This window comes from Lissotriton helveticus, chromosome 10 (assembly GCF_964261635.1).
Source record: "Lissotriton helveticus chromosome 10, aLisHel1.1, whole genome shotgun sequence".
NCBI classification, from domain to species: Eukaryota; Metazoa; Chordata; class Amphibia; order Caudata; family Salamandridae; genus Lissotriton; species Lissotriton helveticus.
In genome coordinates, this window is record NC_136071.1 from 973,299,531 (window position 1) to 973,318,270 (window position 18,740).

Sequence of the window (18,740 nt, forward strand, 5' to 3'; positions counted from 1 at the left end):
TGTACACTCGTCTCCGACAAAGTATGAAGGCTGTTACCCTTAGCTTTCCTGAAGAGTCAAATACACTAGCTCCTTTACACGCCTTCCAACAGGCAGAGCACCCCCGACATGCCATATCCCCCTATATAAGGACACACAGAACGCACCGCCATCCCACATTATTCGGGCCAAGCACGAATGGGATAAGGATTTGGATGCCCCATTGACAGATGACCAATGGGAACTTCGCTGTACACAGACAGAGGCCGTTACTAGCAACAGCAGGCTGCGCCTTATTCATTTTAGGTTTTTGCACCAGTTATACCACACTCCGGCTAAACTTCACAAATTTCGACTAAGGGATAATGCTAAATGCACAAGATGTGGTCGGGAGGGAGCGGACTTCCTGTACCTGGCGTGGAGTTGCACCCCAGTGGCAGAATTCTGGGCGCAGACATTTGGCGGGATCTCGGACATGATAGGTGTCCAGATGACGCCATGCCCACTCCTAGCCCTCTTGGGACTGATTAAAAACATCAATACAGTACATTAAAAATTCCTAGCAATGGGACTGTTATTAGCGAAACGGCAAGTAGCATGTCGCTGGGGGAGAGGCCGTGCTCACAAGTTTAAAGACTGGATTCACACGATGGCCATTTGGCAAGAACACATGCACAACTATGCAGATCTCTTACCCACTTAGTCACACCCGAAAGACATTTGGGGCACGCTGACCTCCTATCTGATTGCGCAAGAGGCGGGGAACGAGGAAGAAGAGGGTGGGTCTGCTTTGGGGGCAGGCCGTAAGGCTGGATCTGCAACCCAGTCCCCAGCCTCACAGGAGGGAACGCTTGGGATATAGCTCTGTTCAGTGCCACTGCTGGGGGACTGGGGCCATGGTTTGGATGCGTAATGGACTCCTTGTTATGTTCTCTGGAGTTGGAATTGGGGCTCTAAGTTGGGGGCTACACTATACCTGTGATATCTGAATAATTTGTATCGCCTAGGCCTCGCGTGTACTGTTGTAAATTGTTGCCTGCATCATATGCTGATATAATGTATTGACAAATGTTGGACTGTAAGATGAGATTTCTGGACTTGCATCAAAGTTAATTGGGAGGGGAAGTTACTGTTACATTAATAATGGTACGGGAAGGTCTCATTTACATGTGTACCAATGTGCCATATGATTTGCGGCTTTTTATTACACTGATGTACTGTACAATTTCTTAATAAAGGTTTAAAAAAAAAAAAGCAATTCACCACAGAGTATTAAAAAGTATCTACTAAGAATAGTGTGCACGCTACGCAAAATACGTCCAAAGAGCGACTATTCACTTAAAATAACCAAGGTCTGTTGGTGCTAAGGATCATACTACATGCAGCCTTCATCCTGTGGTGAAAACTGTACAGATAGCTATCTTCTGGTGATAGGCAGATTTCTAAACTATCACGATAGGGATGCGGTCCTGCGCATGGCCCGCGAAAAGAAACAGGTTCACTACGAAAAACACTACGCTGGCGTTCTTTCTGGATTTTAAGCAATCAGTTCAAGATGCCAGACGTAAATTCTCTGCTGTCAAGAAAACGCTGCAATCGCAAGAAATCCCCTATGCTATGTTGTACCCGGCGAAATTGAAGATAACTCATCATGGTAAACAACACTACTTCCAAAACCCGCAGCAGGTTGAAGACTACCTTAACCATAACCGCCGGGCAGCATCCACGGAGTCGGGGGCGCGAGAACGCTCCAGATCCCACTCTCCTCTGTCGGACCCAGGCTGAGACACGTGATAGACATTGGCTATCTATATATATTATGTATTATACAGAAAAACAGGAGGTGTTGGCCAGCGACTGTTTCTTTATGGGGGTGCGGGGTGTCGCCCCCCCCTGTTTGTTTGCCATGATATTAATCCCCTTAAAGAAACCGCCAATGATCTGTTTTTCTTATGCCACCTTAGAGCGTGGCATGACCTGGCCGAGCAAAGTAGTTACATCGGGGGTATATGGGGAGCCTAGCTCCTAGCGAGCTGCCCGCTTGTTGATTGGTAGGGCCAGGTGCTGGGACTCGTTGGGTTGAAGTGCGCATGTCGGTTTGGACGTGTGTCTTTGTTATATTCACCCTTTTGCTTGGTGTCATGACGTGTGTCGCGCGCTGTACTCGCGCTGCTCCGCTCTGTGACATGTCCTGTGTTCTATTTAACGGTTGCCAGTTGCCCGTTAGATCTTGTGCACGATGGTTGGGTTTTCTACTCAGTGACTGATTAAACTACCCTGAACTACACGACGTTGGTGTGCCGCCTCATCATTCATTTACAACATTTTGGCGACTGCTGTAGAAGGAGGGTAACGTGAAGAAAACTGTCTCCCAGCAAAGACGACGCAAAAAAAGAAAACCCGACCGGAAGATTCATTTTAAAAAGAGAAAACGGTTTGAGAGTAAGCCTCGACAGAAGGTACGTTATAAACTCGCTCACCGTGAAGAGAAGTGTGCTTAAGACTCTCTTCTTCAAAGCGCGACGCAGTGTTGACTGTTGTTCCTCAACCCGTCGACGTAGGCAACAGCGCCCCTTGCTGCCATTGACCTTAAAAGGGAAATTACTCTTGAAGGAAAGAAAGAAAGGCGATACCAGTGAGCCCCACCACTCACAAGGCAGAGTGTTTTAAAAGGGAAACGCGCAGCCAAAGGAAAAGTGGGTTAAAAGAAACAGACACCACCGCGATTCCTTCTGCAGTGACACACTCACTTCCATGCAAGTTCGCTTTTGTGTGTCACGCTGTCTTTAAGACGTTTTGCCATCAAAGACTACTGTCGTTGGTCTGCAGTGACACACTCACTTGTAAATTGATTTCTTTACAGTGTGTTACTCAAATGTCAGTGACACACACACTTTAAAATAAGACATTGCGAACTTTACCGACTATTTAAAATTTTGGCTGTTTAAGTTATTGTTATCGTAGCTGGGGTATCGTTCCTAGATATTCATTATGAATGTAAGCAATGCTATTCAAGCGCCTGTTCCTTTCCTGAGTGCCCCTGGTGAACCATCGATGGAATGGGATGACTGGTGTGAGGCATTTGAGAACTACATAATAGCCTTAGATGGCACAAAGTTTTCTGCCATCAGGAAGAAAGCCTTATTACTGGGTGCTTTAGGCAAAGAGGGTCAAAGGGTGTTTAAATACTTGCCAGATCCGCCTCTTGACATTGATGACGTTTATAAAGATGCTCTATTTAGACTTTACACTAGGTTTGCTAAACAAGAGAATGTTGTAATGCGCAGGCACAAGTTTTACACTGCTCCTCAGAAAGAAAGTGAAACTATTGATGAATTTGTCTCTAGGCTGAGGGAACTCTCCGTGAAATGTCAATTTGGGAACATACAGGATGAGATGATTCGCGACCAGTTAATTGTGCAATGTTTTAGCAAGAAGACACAGGAGAAGTTGTGGGCAGCTAAAAACCCCACCCTTACTGAGGCAATTACCATTGCCAAAGTCGCTGAAGAAAGCGATAGGTGTATGAGGGAACTTAAAAGAATACAAATGGGACACACTAGTTGTCAGGAAGTTGCAAACCTACAGGCAGATGCTTCAGAGAGCATAGCTTTAATACAAGGGAGACAAGCAAACAAAGGGGGGAAACCTGCAACCTCATTTAATAGAGGTGGGACTAGTAAGTTTAAACCAGCCACAAGGTCTTGTAATAGATGTGGAAGCCCTTTTCATTTAGCTGATTTCAGAAACTGTACAGCTTTGTCTAGGGATTGTTTAAAATGTGGAAAGAAAGGGCATTATGCACGAATGTGTAGGACAGTGGGCATGAAAAAGGTTGCTTTGGTTGAGGGTGAAGTTACTGATGATGAAGCAGAGGTTATGATGATTACGTCTGATAGCAACATGCGGTCAGAAGAGGATGTTGTCTTATCTCGGCCTAAAGCAGATTTTGAATTGAATGGTGTCATTATCAATTTAATGGTGGATACAGGATCACTTTACACAATCATCCCTAAGATTTTATACAATTCATCTTGTTCTGGTTCAACTTTAGTCAAATCTGACATCACACTAAGAGGTTACCAGGGTGTGAGCATTGGTGTCCTTGGATATTTTGAGGCTAATATAAAGTTTAAAGGGAGATTCACTCAAGGGAAAGTTTATGTGTCCCCACATGGCCCTGCCATTTTAGGATGGTTACATCAATATGAACTTAACATAAGAGTGAACCCGAGAGCTGATCCACCTGTAATGTGCATTGACGTTGAAAGTGTTTGTAATATAGTCCATAATAGTTTAGAAGCTATTCTTAAGAAGCATGAGTGTATCTTCAATGAGAAGTTGGGGGAAGCTATTGGTTATCAGCATGTCATTAAAACCAAAAGAGATGTAGCACCTGTGAAACACACTGCAAGAAAGATACCTCTTTCTGCAAGAGATGAGGTCAGGAAAATCATCAAGCAGCTATTAGAGGATGACATAATTGAGCCTGTGGAGGCCACACAGTGGTTGAGTCCAGTCGTGATCACACAGAAACCGGACAAATCTTTGCGCTTCTGTGTGGACCTGCGAAGTCTCAACAAAGCAGTGATAATGGATAGCTTTCCGCTTCCGAACATAAATGAAATTGTTCTGAGTTTGGGTGGAGGAAAAGTGTTTTCGAAGTTAGACCTTCGCAGCGCATACCACCAGATAAAGCTTCATCCCGACTCTAAGCAATTCACATCGTTTATCACTCCGGAGGGTACTTACCAGTTTAAAAGACTTCCTTTTGGCCTCTGTTCTGCGGCCAGTGCTTTTCAAAGAATTATTACGGATGTACTAAAAGACATTGAAAGGGTGGTATTTTTCCAGGATGACATCCTGATTCATGGTTTGGATGTGGGTGACCATGATGTTATTCTGGACAAAGTTCTCTCTGCTCTCTCAAGGGCTGGTTTAACATTACGCAGAGAAAAGTGTGTTTTTGCTGTTAAAGAAGTGGACTATTTAGGGTACCATGTATCTGGTCTAGGTATACAACCAAAAAAAGACCTTGTGAGTGCAATCTGTAATGTGGCGGAACCTGATGACAAAGATAAATTAAGGTCTTTTATGGGCATGGTTGAGTACTATGCGAAATTCGTAAAGAATTTTGCGGAAAAGGTTGAACCTTTGCGTATTATCATGCGGAAAGGGAAAGGTTTCATTTGGGGAGCAGATCAGCGAAATGCTTTTCTATTGATCAAACAGAACATTTTAGATGCCAACATTCTGTCAAGTTTTGTGCAGTCTTATCACACCATCCTCACTGTTGACGCAAGTTCCTTTGGGATTGGTGCGGTCTTAACACAGAAAGGAGGTGGCAAACAAAACACGATTGCATTTGCGTCACGGTCTCTGACTGAGACCGAAAGGAACTACTCAGTCATAGAGCGTGAAGCTCTTGCAGCCGCGTGGGCAACTCGGTATTTTAGGGTGTATCTGTGGGGAATCACCTTCACACTCAGGACTGACCATAAGCCCCTATTAAAGGTCTTGGCCCCTGGGGGGATTAGGAACTGTTCTGGGAGATTAGCGAGACTTGCTGTTTGCATACAAGAGTTCGCTTGTAGTGTTGAATATTTACCTGGTTGGTGCAACAGCGTTGCGGACTGTCTTTCTAGATTACCTGACACCAAAGAACCACCTAAAGAGTTAGTAACTGAAAATGTGGTTGCGTATTTGGATGACTTGGAAGGTGATTTACCCAGCTCCATTTCTAGGAGGGAGTGGATTGAGGAAATGGGGAAAGATTCTGTTATGGCTGGTTTAGTCAAGATGTGCAAAGAAGGGGTATCAAGGCAGAGTACTGTTTCACCAGCTCTTAGGCCTTACGTTCAGTTGCAGGATGAAATTTCTTTACAGGGCGAGCACATCCTTGTGCGTGGTGAGAAATATATACCTCCGGCATCCCTTAGACCCCGTATCATTGCGCTGGCGCATGAGGGCCATCTTGGCCAAACCCTTACTGGCAAACGTGTCAAGGCTGATTTTTGGTGGCCTGGTGTAGATGCACAGGTGAAGGGTTGGGTTGAACAATGCCAGCTATGCAAGGAGTCTGAAAAGAGACTACAGGTTTGTGCTAGTAAAGGTGGCATGGGGAAGATGATTGCAGATGATGGTGTATGGCAGAAGATCTGCATTGATTTCATAGGCCCATTTCATGATCTGGTGGATGTTGAAAAATTCGCTTTGGTTGTGGTTGATTCGACCTCTAGGTGGGTTGAGGTTGCTTTCATGAAAAGCATCACTGCAGAATCCACTGTCAAGGTCCTTGATGAGATATTTCGACGTGAGGGCATTCCCTCAATGGTTTTAACTGATAATGGTACGCAACTTACCTCTGCCATTATGGAGGATTATTTTGTTTTCCTTGGTGTGAAGCACTTGCGTACATCGCTCTATAACCCACAAGGGAATGGACTTTGTGAGCGAATAAACAGGCTTGTTAAGGGTACTATGCAGCTCGCTTTAGCCTCAGGTCGCCCTGTGCAGAAGGAGATCAAAGAAATGCTGTGGGCATACCGTACCACTGTTCATAACAACATGTCGGTAACACCTTTTGAGCTCATGAGGGGGAGGGTGCCAGGCACTAAACTCATTCCCACTTGGCTACATGAAAAGGAAAAGGGTGTTGGGGGTGACTCCATGGGAAAAGCTGTGCTTTCCAAAATAGCTGAAGGGGACCTGGTAAAAGTTAAGCCTGGGGGTAACCAGAGGATGTTCAATAAATTTAGGGGACCCTACCAAGTAAAGTCCGTGGTTGGCAACTGTGTTAAGCTACAAAATGGCCAAACGTGGAACCTCCGAAGGGTAGCACTTTACCAAAGAAAGCTTAAGTCTGTTCCTTCAGCTCAAACTTCTAAGGATGTGGTTGCTGATAGAGTTGGAAGACCACTTCGCTGCAGGGTTGTTCCTGCTTATTTGAAGGACTATGTGTAACTTTGTCTGTTTAAGGGAGAATGTGGGGTTGAATGCCTTGTTTCATTTCCTGCTGTTATTCCAAGAGCTAGTAATGTGTTCTATGATGCTTTGTTTTTTCTTGTGTACCACCTTTTCTTCGTAAAAGGTTACTGTAAGCTTTCGACCCATTTATGATTTTGCATCCTTTTTTCTCTCTGTTCAAGAAAAGGAGATGTGTTATATTCACCCTTTTGCTTGGTGTCATGACGTGTGTCGCGCGCTGTACTCGCGCTGCTCCGCTCTGTGACATGTCCTGTGTTCTATTTAACGGTTGCCAGTTGCCCGTTAGATCTTGTGCACGATGGTTGGGTTTTCTACTCAGTGACTGATTAAACTACCCTGAACTACACGACGTTGGTGTGCCGCCTCATCATTCATTTACAACAGTCTTGCTCCGACCAGCCAGACATGCGCACTTCAACCCTGGCCAGGGTCTGTATTGTAGGAGCTGGGGGATTGTTACCGCTGCCCCAAAGGCGACAAAGGAGTGTTGGCAGCCCCTGACCCAGCCAATCCTCATGCTTCAGGAGTTGTGGAGATGGGACCTGGCCAGGTAGGTGAGGTCATTGATAATTTGCTCGCATCGCAGCATGCATGCAGGACTGGAATAGAGCGGGCCGAAGATAAATTTAACGTCATGTTTGGAATCGATACTGAGAGCGGGACCTGTCGGTGAGTGTGTTTTGCCTAAATATAAATTTGTATACTATATGAAATTCATAGAGTATTATTGAGGAAAGCCATTAAGCATGAGTAAAGGTGAAAAAAATGTGTGGCGAGTGTGACACCTAAGTAGCAAGGGCCTCTTTGGCAAGGTAAATGGATTAAAGATTCCCCAGAAAAATTCACAGTATGCCCAACAAGCCAACTGTGTGGGAGATCAATCACGTGGCCTGTGACTTAAGGCCAACTTTTTATTTTTTACACTACGGACCATGCCATCGTCGACTCAATAACAGAAAACAGATGCAAAAATGTAGGCAGATTGTAACATTCACATATATGGTTGGTGTGGGTGCTGTGACCAGCTTTCAGGCAGACCAAGAACTGACCCCGGGTGGGACACACAACAAGCAGGCGGATTACTTGCCGCTGACACTGAGAGGGAGACAACACTTTGCCGCATGGTTTCTCCCCAAGTGGCCGGAGTGTTTGCGACTCTGTTTGTGCAGTATGTGCCCCTGGAAATATCTTGAAAATCCACAGAGCTGTACAGCATCTAGGTGCTATACCACTGTAGGCTCTGGGCAGGGATTAGTGATGAATCTGGCCTAAGCTTCATGGGCAAGGGACCGTAAACTGACAGCAAGCTTCCTGGACTAATTTTGACACATTTACGGGATCCCATATCTGAAACCAGATATGCGAACCACAAGGAAGTTCCAACACGAGTCAATGAGCCGGTGATAGTTTGAGAATCCCATGACAGGTTCCAAAAACAAATGCTAGAAAATAAGAGAGCCTAAAAGGGTTGTCTGCAGTAAGGTTGAGTGCAGAAACTCTACTGCAAACAGCTGAAGGATGCGCGCGGCAGGGGATTGCTGCCCATGGCTAACTGGGTGCAGGGCTTGGCCCAAGGCCAGGCGTGCTCAGTGGGAGAGGACCACAAGTAGTAAGTTGGGTGAGGCCAACCCATACAGCGCATGGGTAAAGGCCTTCTTTAACAGGTGTTGACAACCTGTGGCAGGTGAGGCAAAGGGTGTGGATGCAGGGCCAACCATCCAACTCATCTATGCACAGTCATTGATGGTGGCTGTAAATAGGAGGTTAGGCACAAGTACCAGTTGGATGTGGTATATGACAAAAAAACTATAGAAAGAAACAGAAAAAAATGTTACATTGAAGCTATGGCTAGTCTAGGTTATAAAACAGCAAAATACTTTTAAAAAACGTTACAAATTCAATGAAAAGGCCATAGTTAAAGTGCAGTTACGGCTAACCAAAACAAAACCTAAAAATGACTGAAACTCAGCAGTTATGGTTAGGTAACTTAACCATAACTCGCACCCGCAGCATGCACTGCTTATGACCTCACATATTACATCACTAATGACATGTTGATTCACATAATTATTGACATCATTAATGACATTTCAAATGACATGCTTGTGTACATCACTGACAGAATCTAGAGTTATCAGGACCCTGCCGTTAGCCATGTGCATCGGAGGTCAGCCGCAGGACTAGTCCTGGAGCCCAACTCTCCATGAGCCACCAACCCACATTGTGCACAGCCTTCGATGGGTGCAACAGGGTTGGCCAAAGCCAACCTTCTTTGGGTGGCCAATCCTCTACTGTGCATGGCCTTCACTGAAATATTTGTGTGTGGGCAACCACATCTAAACACTTACAGGCTTCGAACCTTGGGTATGCATTTATCAGTTAAATAACTGTGCAAATATAGTGATGGCAGCTTAATTTTCACAGCATACAAACTAAACACGGATAAGTAGAGGGAAGGTCAGTAAAAAGTAAAGGACAATAAATATGGATAAAAATAAATCAGAAAATACCATACAGTCACAAGTTCCACGTATAACTCATTAACCATATTGAGAATTTAGCATATATTACAAACTTCTCACACTCACTGTTAAAATCACAGGTCAACAGTTACCCTAAGGCCTTCTCATTAACAAAAAACACTGTACTTGGAATATCAGTACAAAACTGATCCACAGACTAGAAGAAAAAAATTAGTGCGCTTACTTCATATGATTTTGCTCGATATTCACGGGAGTTGAGACTTGCAGAATTCTTTGGGCGAATCACAGCCACATATGCATCTTCTATGTTATCTGAATTTCCCATTGTGTTTTGGCTCGTGGTTGCTACTTAGGGACAACATTGAATACACATAGACAGCCAGGCTCAGACTGCATAAATGAGATGAAAATAAACATGATCAAAGGGGGCCCAAGATATGTTAATACTACAAATGATGGAACAAAAGCAGACGGGTAAAGGGACCGAAAGAGCACTCCGAAAACACATGACGAGATAGAAAATGCACACATACACATGTCTCAAGGTGTCTCCGAATAACATTATTGAATAGTCCTGACGACTCATGGGTGTTTACCAAAAAAGGTGAGCTTTTACTACTTTTTTAAATCTATATCATCCAGCATAGCACTCTGAAGCTAATTTCCTAGACTAAAGATCCTCCATCTCGCCCATTCCCTCTGACTCACACTGAGTTGAAACAAAATCAGTCTGGATTAATTATGTTTCGTCTTGAAGAGTGCAGAGTTTCTTAAATCTGAGTTACAATATCTTGCTTGCCACATATATTGGACAACCTCATAAATGTATTGTTGAAGAATGCATCAAGCTTTAAATTGAACCCTCTATTCGACTTCAAGACAGTATAGTTTCATCCTGGTGTCCATGCAGTACTCTTATTTCCTCAACCCGTCCAGCAGCTCAACCCCTGCATTGTGGGACATCAGCATAATTTTAAGTAGTCTCTTTAATATGCCTACATTCAACGAACTGGAATTAACTAGGGTTCCCACCAGCCTAGGTTTTATTGTAGGGGGATAAACAGTCTTATTTTTCCTCAACGCAAACAATAAACACCTCAATACCATATTTACTTGCAAGTACTTGGTTATGTGATTATCTATTATCACATCTAGGTTTTTTGCACAGTTTCCGTCTTATCTGTTGAATTAGTAACTTGGAGCCTGTCACACAGGAGCTACCATGTTTACCTGATTTTGGATCCTATCAGCAGATCTTCCATCTTGTCCTCATTTAACCTGAGTCAACCCGCCAAGACGTAGACAGAATGACTGTAGGAGACTCATGGACGAAAAGTATTACCCTCCAAGACATAGTCTGAATTTACCGAGTATTTACTCGAGGATGACCGCTATTATTCTCACTGAAATGATGATCATTAGTTTCCAGTAGAAACTCACACTGAGATTTCAAATCATTTTATTATGATTAGCCTGATCTACGCTTGATCGACTACCTCAATAGATCAGGAATATTGATTTCAAGATTAGGAAATAGCTCCTATGTGCCTGATACACTTCCTATTGGAACATATTCCAATATGGCCGACGCAGATCCATACTGAAGAATAAGATACTCGACCATTGTTATTGGACGTTGCCTATTTTAGACTGTAGGAGCTGCTTGGACGAATAGTGTTACCCTCCAAAACTTAGATTGAATTTACCGAGTATAGACCCCGATTATACTAATTGGGATGATGATCGTTAACTCATAGTAGAGACCCACACAGAGATTTCTAATCATTGGATTATAACTGACCTGTACTTGATTGACCATCTTAATAGATCATGAATATTGATTGCAAGATTAGGAATTAGTCTCTAATGTGGCTGATACACTTCCCATTGGAACAGATTCCAATATGGCTCCCGCCGATTCATACCGAAGAGTGAGTTACTCAACCATTGTTGATGGGCGTCGTCCAATTTTAGTGATACATAAAAGTAAACTAAGATAGCGGCCAACTACCACTTTGTCACGTGTACTCTGCGGACCGGATACGAGAAGAGAATGGTACTGACAGAACATCACAAGTAAGTCTTATATCTCACGCACTCTAAATAAATTCCCAGTTTGCTATTTGTGGACTAGGACGACTACGTGTTGCGAACGCTGCCACAGAATTGAAACTTAGCTTCTGACTGACTACTCGTTCTAACATGTGGTTGATCAAGCAGTTACATTTCGTAACTTGCTTTTTTGGATTTGACCGATGTAATAATTGCCACAGAATTAATTCAGCTTACGTAGGTTATTAATATATTTTATGTGGTTATCCAGCTACTTACGAATTCTAGATTGAGCGGTAACACCGCAGTCAGCCCATTTATATTCCTTACTTATGACCACTGTAACAATCGCCACAGAAGTAATTAAGTTTACCCCAGTTGTCACCATATTACGTGGTTATCGATTACGATTTTATGATTGAGCGGTAATACCACAGGCAGCCTATTTATATTCCTTAATCTATACCCCTTTTTATTTAGGGTTGGAGTTGTCCAGGCGTATAACTTATAATGTCGAGGTTTCTGGGATTAATAGTTGTCGTATTCCGCAAATGTTAAATTGAATGTACCATTGTCAATAATGAGTAGATATTTACTGGCCTGACAGATAGAGTACGGTTTTGAATATGCCACTAATAAATATCAGTGACCTGATAATACCTACTTATCCTCTATTATAGATCACCACCACAATATTTTTCTTACGACAGAAAGAAAGGATTATGAGGTAAGACTACTGTCACATTACCGATATACTGATGTGCAGTTAAGAGGTAGCACAGACTTTTTGAATTAAATATAAATATTGCCCTCCACAAAATACACGTGAGTCTAATGTGGAAGACTTCGATCTCAATACATGTAATACGGTCAAATTAGAACGAGTGAGTATGATCCCACCCCCAGCAGTCTCTAACTCACATTTGGATATAAAATATAAAGGATGCACTAGACTAATATTGTTGATTAGAATGCATTTCTTTGCATGTAACAAGAATGCCTCCCCCTCTCAAACATGAGGCATCGCACCAATAAAAGTTGTTCACTATTGGATTAGGCACTAAGCACAACAATCAGCACTTATACACAATCTCAATCGGTTCACACCACACTCTTGGGTGAAACTCTAGGGTCATCTGACCCACGTGACGGATAGAGGAAACTATAGAGATACTCCTCCTCAATAGATATTCAGGAGGAGTTTTAGATATAAAGTTAGTTTTAGATATAAAGCCCTGATGAAGTCTGCTCGGATTGAAACAGCAATAGACGAAACACGTGTTGGCGAAGGGGCGTGTCTAATATGATTCAATAAAAGACAACTGAAACCACAACCTCACTTTGTATTTCTGTGTGCTTGGAGACATCATTGTTCAAAATTTGGACCCTGTCCAACTGAGTAGGAATGGATGGCTCCTTCTCCTCCTGAAGCACCAGAAGATACATGGATTGCGAATGAACAATATTATATAAACCCCATAAGACTAGTGTGGTAGAGTGTGCCTGTTAAACCTAGCCATTGCCTCCATTGCTTTTTGTGTTTTGGCTCGCAGTTGCTACATAGGGACAACATTGAATACACAGACAGCCAGGCTCAGACTGCAGAAACAAGATGAAAATAAAAATGATCAAAGGGGTCCCAAGAGATGTAAATACTACAAATGATGGAACCAAAGCAGACGGGTAAAGGGACTGAAAGAGCACTTCGAAAACACATATGATGAGAGAGAACATGCACATATACACATATGTCGCAAGATGTCTCTGAATAACATTATTGAACAGTCCTGACAACTCATGGGTGTTTACCAAAAAAAGGTGAGCTTTTACTACTTTTTTAAATCTATATCATCCAGCATAGCACTCTGCAGCTAATTTCCTAGACTAAAGATCCTCCATCTTGCTTCTTCCCTCTGACTCACATTGAGTTGAAACAAAATCAGGCTGGATTAATTATATTTCGTCTTGAAGAGTGTAGTGTTTCTTATATCTGAGTTAAAATATCTTGCTGGCCACATATATTGGACGGCCACAAAAATGTATTGATGAACAATGCATCAAGCTTTAAATTGAACCCTCTATTCAATTTCAATTCAATTCAATTTCAATCTTTATTTCGGCACAGTTTGAGCCAGAAAAGATATACAAATCAACAATTCATGATAAAATTGGCTAACACAGTTCATTTTCAATGAATTAAAAAAAACACATAAAATTGAATAATACAGTGCTGAAGATGACAGATTATAAAACAACCGTTTAAAACATGTTTAAAACACATGAATATTCTAATACATCCTACCTAAGTCTACATTTGAAATGTAAAATAGCAGTACTAATTAAAAACATAAACTAGAGGACGAGTTGATTTAAGGTACAAGTATATTCCCTAATGTTCCAATCTTACAATTTAAGACCATTCTTAACGCGAACATAATTTATAGAAAGAAGGAATCTACTGATACTAAATATGATCGTTCTTCTAGTATCTGATTTAATTATTCTCAGGGATTCCTTGCAGGATCTTATACCAAGGAGGTTACACAGAGGTTTAATCCATTTCCTCCTGGCTTTCACATAGGCAGTACAGAAAAAAAGGACATGCTGGTCATCCTCCCTGGAACTGTCCTGGCACATGGTACAAAGGTCGCTTAGCATTACATCATTTTGGCATGCAGTACCCGCCCTGGACCATCTGGCCAGGGTTGAGTTAGTCATGAGATTACCGTACCTCAGTTTCATAAACAGGCTTTTAGCTAGGGCTGGTTCAATCTCATCAAGGAAGTCCTCAAAACTGGGACTATCCTTGAACATCAAAGAATTAACTGTTAGTGTTCCACCTCTATGTTCAGTATTCATGGAGTGTTCAATGTAGCCCCAAAAAGCAGTCTACACTAATTTGTTGGAGTTTTGGGGAATTTTACCGATTCGGTATTCTAGATTCGGTAAATCAGATGTAGGTAAAAAAAAAAAAAATCGGTAAATCAATGTCAATTACCGAATCGGTAAATACCGATTCGGTAAAATTACCGATTTTGCAAGGGGAACAGGGTGTCACTTTGACACCCTGTTGCACCCCTGATTTTGTCTTGTGTGCCATGTGACACACATACATGCCCTTAGGGCATGTATGTGTGCCACATGGAACAGGTGTATATGCACAGATGTGCATGTACACAGGAATTCGTTATTTACTATGCAATTGTATTACATGGTAAATAACGAATCGGTAATGGCCTGTGGCATTGTTTGAAGTGCCACCTACATCTGGATTTACCGATTCGGTATTTTACCGAATCGGTAAATTTACAGAATCGGTAAATATACCGATTTGTTACATTTTCAGGCCCATATATCTCCATCTGCAAATACCGGTCGGTAACGGCCGAAATCGGCCGTTACCGACCGGTATTTGCTTTCCTACATCTGGCCCTTACTGAGTACCGAATTGTCTTCCATCCACACGTTCACTCTAGCTAAGATGTGCCTAGAGTATATTTTTTGCAAAATATCCATTAGGCTAATTGGGCGATAGTTAGATGGATCAGACCTATCGCCCTTTTTAAATACTAAAACAATTTCCGCCCCCCCTCCAGCTATCGGGGAAGTCAACACCAGACGCCAGTATATTGCACAAATAATTTATGTATGGTGCCCAAACGCTTAGCTCGCATTTATAGAGATCTCCAGGAATTTTGTCTAAACCTGGCGCTTTGCCATTTTTAACAGCATTAATGGCCATTTCGGTTTCTTCTAAACTAAATTCCAATTTATTTTCACAGAAAGTAAGCCACGGGGCATACTCATCAACTATATTTATAAAATCAGGTTTTTTAAACAAAGTAGTAAAATGGTTAACCCAAGTGAGTTCGTCAAGATAAACATCTTTCGCTACTCTCCCTACATGGCTCCCGCTTGCCACCAATCTCCAAAACCCAACATTATCCTTTGTCTTGGCTGCTACTAATAAATCAGCCCAACTTGCTTCCTCCCAGGTTCTTCTCGCAGCCTCCTGTGTTTGCTTATATAATTTCCTAGCCAAACTAATTTCAGCTGGGGTTTGGGTTTTTACTGCCAACAGGAGACTTGCTTTTGCTTGTCGACAGATTTTGCCATACCCAGGCTTACTGTGTGATAAATCATTTGACTTTTGGTAGTTTTTTTTAGGAAATGTGGTTACCATTAATTTCAGTGTTTTAAAAAACTCATTGTGCAGATTTATAAAGTTAATAGAGTTATTGACCTCCAATGGTGCGTTTACATAAGAAGAAAACGTGTTAGCCAAAAGTAGGTAAATTCCTGCCAGAGCTTCGCCGTGCTCCAATATGTGGGACCATTTTAAGGCACGCCTGTTATTGCTCACCAATAATTCCTCACTGGTACATGTTTGGGCATCTATTTTAATATCGGTCCCCACCCCATTAATCAACCATGGATTAAATAGTAAGTCCAATGGTCGGTGGCCGCTCTCAACCCTATCTTTCACCTCTAAGTCAATCATAAAATGCCAGATACCCAGGGAAACAATTATAAAGTCAAGGTTGCTTTTAGAACTATTTCTTACAAAAGTTGGTCTCTTCAATATGTCTGCCGGGAGGCGGCCATTACATGCCCTTAGCCCATGGTCCACGGACAATTTCATTATTTGAACAGCCAACACTGAGCAATGCACCGGATTTACGTTATCTAACAAGGGAATGTTGTTGGCACTATCTTCCTCCTCAAATACATCGCCCACATACACGTCTCAAGGTGTCTCCGAATAACATTATTGAATAGTCCTGACGATTCATGGGGGTTTACCAAAAAAGGTGAGCTTTTACTACTTTTTTAAATCTATATCATCCAGCATAGCACTCTGAAGCTCATTTCCGAGACTAAAGATCCTCCATCTCGCCCATTCCCTCTGACTCACACTGAGTTGAAACAAAATCAGTCTGGATTAATTATGTTTCGTCTTGAAGAGTGCAGTGTTTCTTAAATCTGAGTTACAATATCTTTCTGGCCACATATATTGGACAGCCCCATAAATGTACTGTTGAAGAATGCATCAAGCTTTAAATTGAACCCTCTATTCGACTTCAAGACAGTATAGTTTCCTCCTGGTGTCCATGCAGAGCTCATATTTCCTCAACCATCCAGCAGATCAACATTGCGGGACACCAGCATAATTTTAAGTTGTCACTTCAATATGCCTACATTCAATGAACTGGAATTAACTAGGATTCCCACCAGCTTAGGTTTTATTGTAGGTAAATACACTGTCTTATTTTCCTAAACGCAAAAAAAAAAAACCTCTATACAATATTTACTTGCAAGTACTTGGTTATGTGATTATCTATTATTCACATCTAGTTTTTTTTTAACATTTTCTGTTTTATCTGCTGTTTTATTAACTTGGAGCCTGTCACACAGGAGCTACCATTTTTTGTACCTGATTTTGGGTCCTATCAGTGGACCTTCCATCTTGTCCCCATTTAACCTGTGTCAGCTTGTTACAGCTCAAATACTAATCTCTTCCAGGCACGACAGTAGCCCAGTCATCCCCCTGAAATCAATCAAAATCAGTGTACTCGGTATAGTATTTATACCGAATACTCCCCTCTCTGATTATACACCTTAAACAGGCACAACCTCAGGAAGGGTGCCCAAGGTAACCCACAGTCCAAAATGGTCCTCAACAAAGGTAAAAGGATGCAGCTTCATTGCTGGGGTCTGGTATTCAAAGAAGGATCTAGACCATCATAAGGACGTTTTACTACCTCTTTGCACTGACGAGACAAGAGTCTTCTATAGTCCAGGGTATAGAACGACACACAGAGATCAACAGGAGTAACCTCCCTGCATGACCCTTGTCTACTACCAGTCTGATTTCATTAATAATGTCTGTTAGGGCCGTCTCAATCCTGTGATATAGCCAGAAATCGGACTGTTAAGAAGCGAAGAGTCCACAATGTCAATGGAGAAGCAACCTAAAAGAACAAGACATAAGAGAATGTAGACAAAATCACATAGAAGAGGAACAAATTGGTGAAGGAGTTGAGAGGTTGGCTTCCTTAGGTGGGTAGTCATTACAAAAGAGACTGGCTGAGACATGGGGAGCTAGGATGCAAGCAAAAGGCTAGGAAACAAACAAATGTAAGAGATTTGGAGATATCCTATTGGGAGAGAAAGAAAGGTGGTGAGAGATCCTTGGGAGAGAGAGAGATGTGGGGTGCAATAAGATAAAGATCTGCAGGAGGTGCGAGTTGGGGGATGCACTAAGATAAAGATTTGCAGGAGGTGCAACTTACTTTAGGTAGATATATCTGTAGGGTTTGAGAAGTGCCCAACAAAAAAGGCTTGCACGGCATGAGAAGAACAAAGAGAGAGAGAATTGCCTCGGTAAGATTTCCTCTGAGAATGAGCTGTAAATAGTGGCATATGCTCTGGGAGAGCATGCTGGTGGCTGCTGTAGCCACGTTGATAGGGCACTGGAAGCTGCTCTTGCTGGCATCAAACTAGGAGGCACTCTCAGTGCAGTGGAGACATCTCTGGGTATGCAGTCACTAGTGTGGTGTAGTGGTGTCACTGTGGTGGAGATAAGAGCGCTTATTGAGTGGTTATAGTGGAAAGGATAGCTCACAATCAATTTGAAGTCACTAAAGATGTTTCAGATTCACATTGAGTTGTCCTGAAGAAAAGGAAAGGTCCCAGTGTGGGCTGATGACACCTCAGTAGCAGCAGCTCTTAATGAGATATGAGTGTGATATAACTGCAGCAAAAACCGGTCTCAGTGTGCTACCACTGTAATAAGGGTAGTTCCCAGAACAATATATCTGTGTAAAGGAAGATATGAGTGTGATGACACTGTTGTAAGGAGAGGGCTGAGTGTACATTCACTTAAGTAATAGGCACACAAAATGCTTCACAATTTCTCCTTGGACATTGTATATTTCATGTGTTCTACCAATATACGTTCTCAGGTTACCACATGAGGAAGTCTCTTGATTCCCTAAGGGTAGTGTCTCCAATGCTCTTTAGTCTGCTGTCTTTTTTAAGGATCCCTTCCAGGACTTGTGCTTGGGCACTTTAGAATGCTGTCTCTTTCCTAGACCACTTAGGAATCTGTACTCTCCTGGGTACCGCTGTAGTGTCTTAAGGGTAAGTGGTGTCAAATGCTTATGTGGATACCAACACTAGCCCTAGTGGACCCATGCTTTACCATAAAACACTTGTCACACGGATGCTCTGTATAAT

At 42.4% G+C, this 18,740-nt stretch overlaps 1 protein-coding gene across 1 annotated transcript in view; it reads right to left on the reverse strand.

Moving 5' to 3' along the window:
* The window catches only part of KRIT1 (KRIT1 ankyrin repeat containing), a 333,886-nt gene that overhangs the window by 307,868 nt on the left and 7,278 nt on the right, over positions 1-18,740 (reverse strand). Inside the window, exon 2 of the mRNA XM_078663641.1 lies at positions 9,673-9,839. Within this exon, the coding sequence (XP_078519767.1) occupies positions 9,673-9,774 (102 nt within the window). The 5' untranslated portion in view covers positions 9,775-9,839. The remainder of the gene's footprint in view (positions 1-9,672; positions 9,840-18,740) is intronic.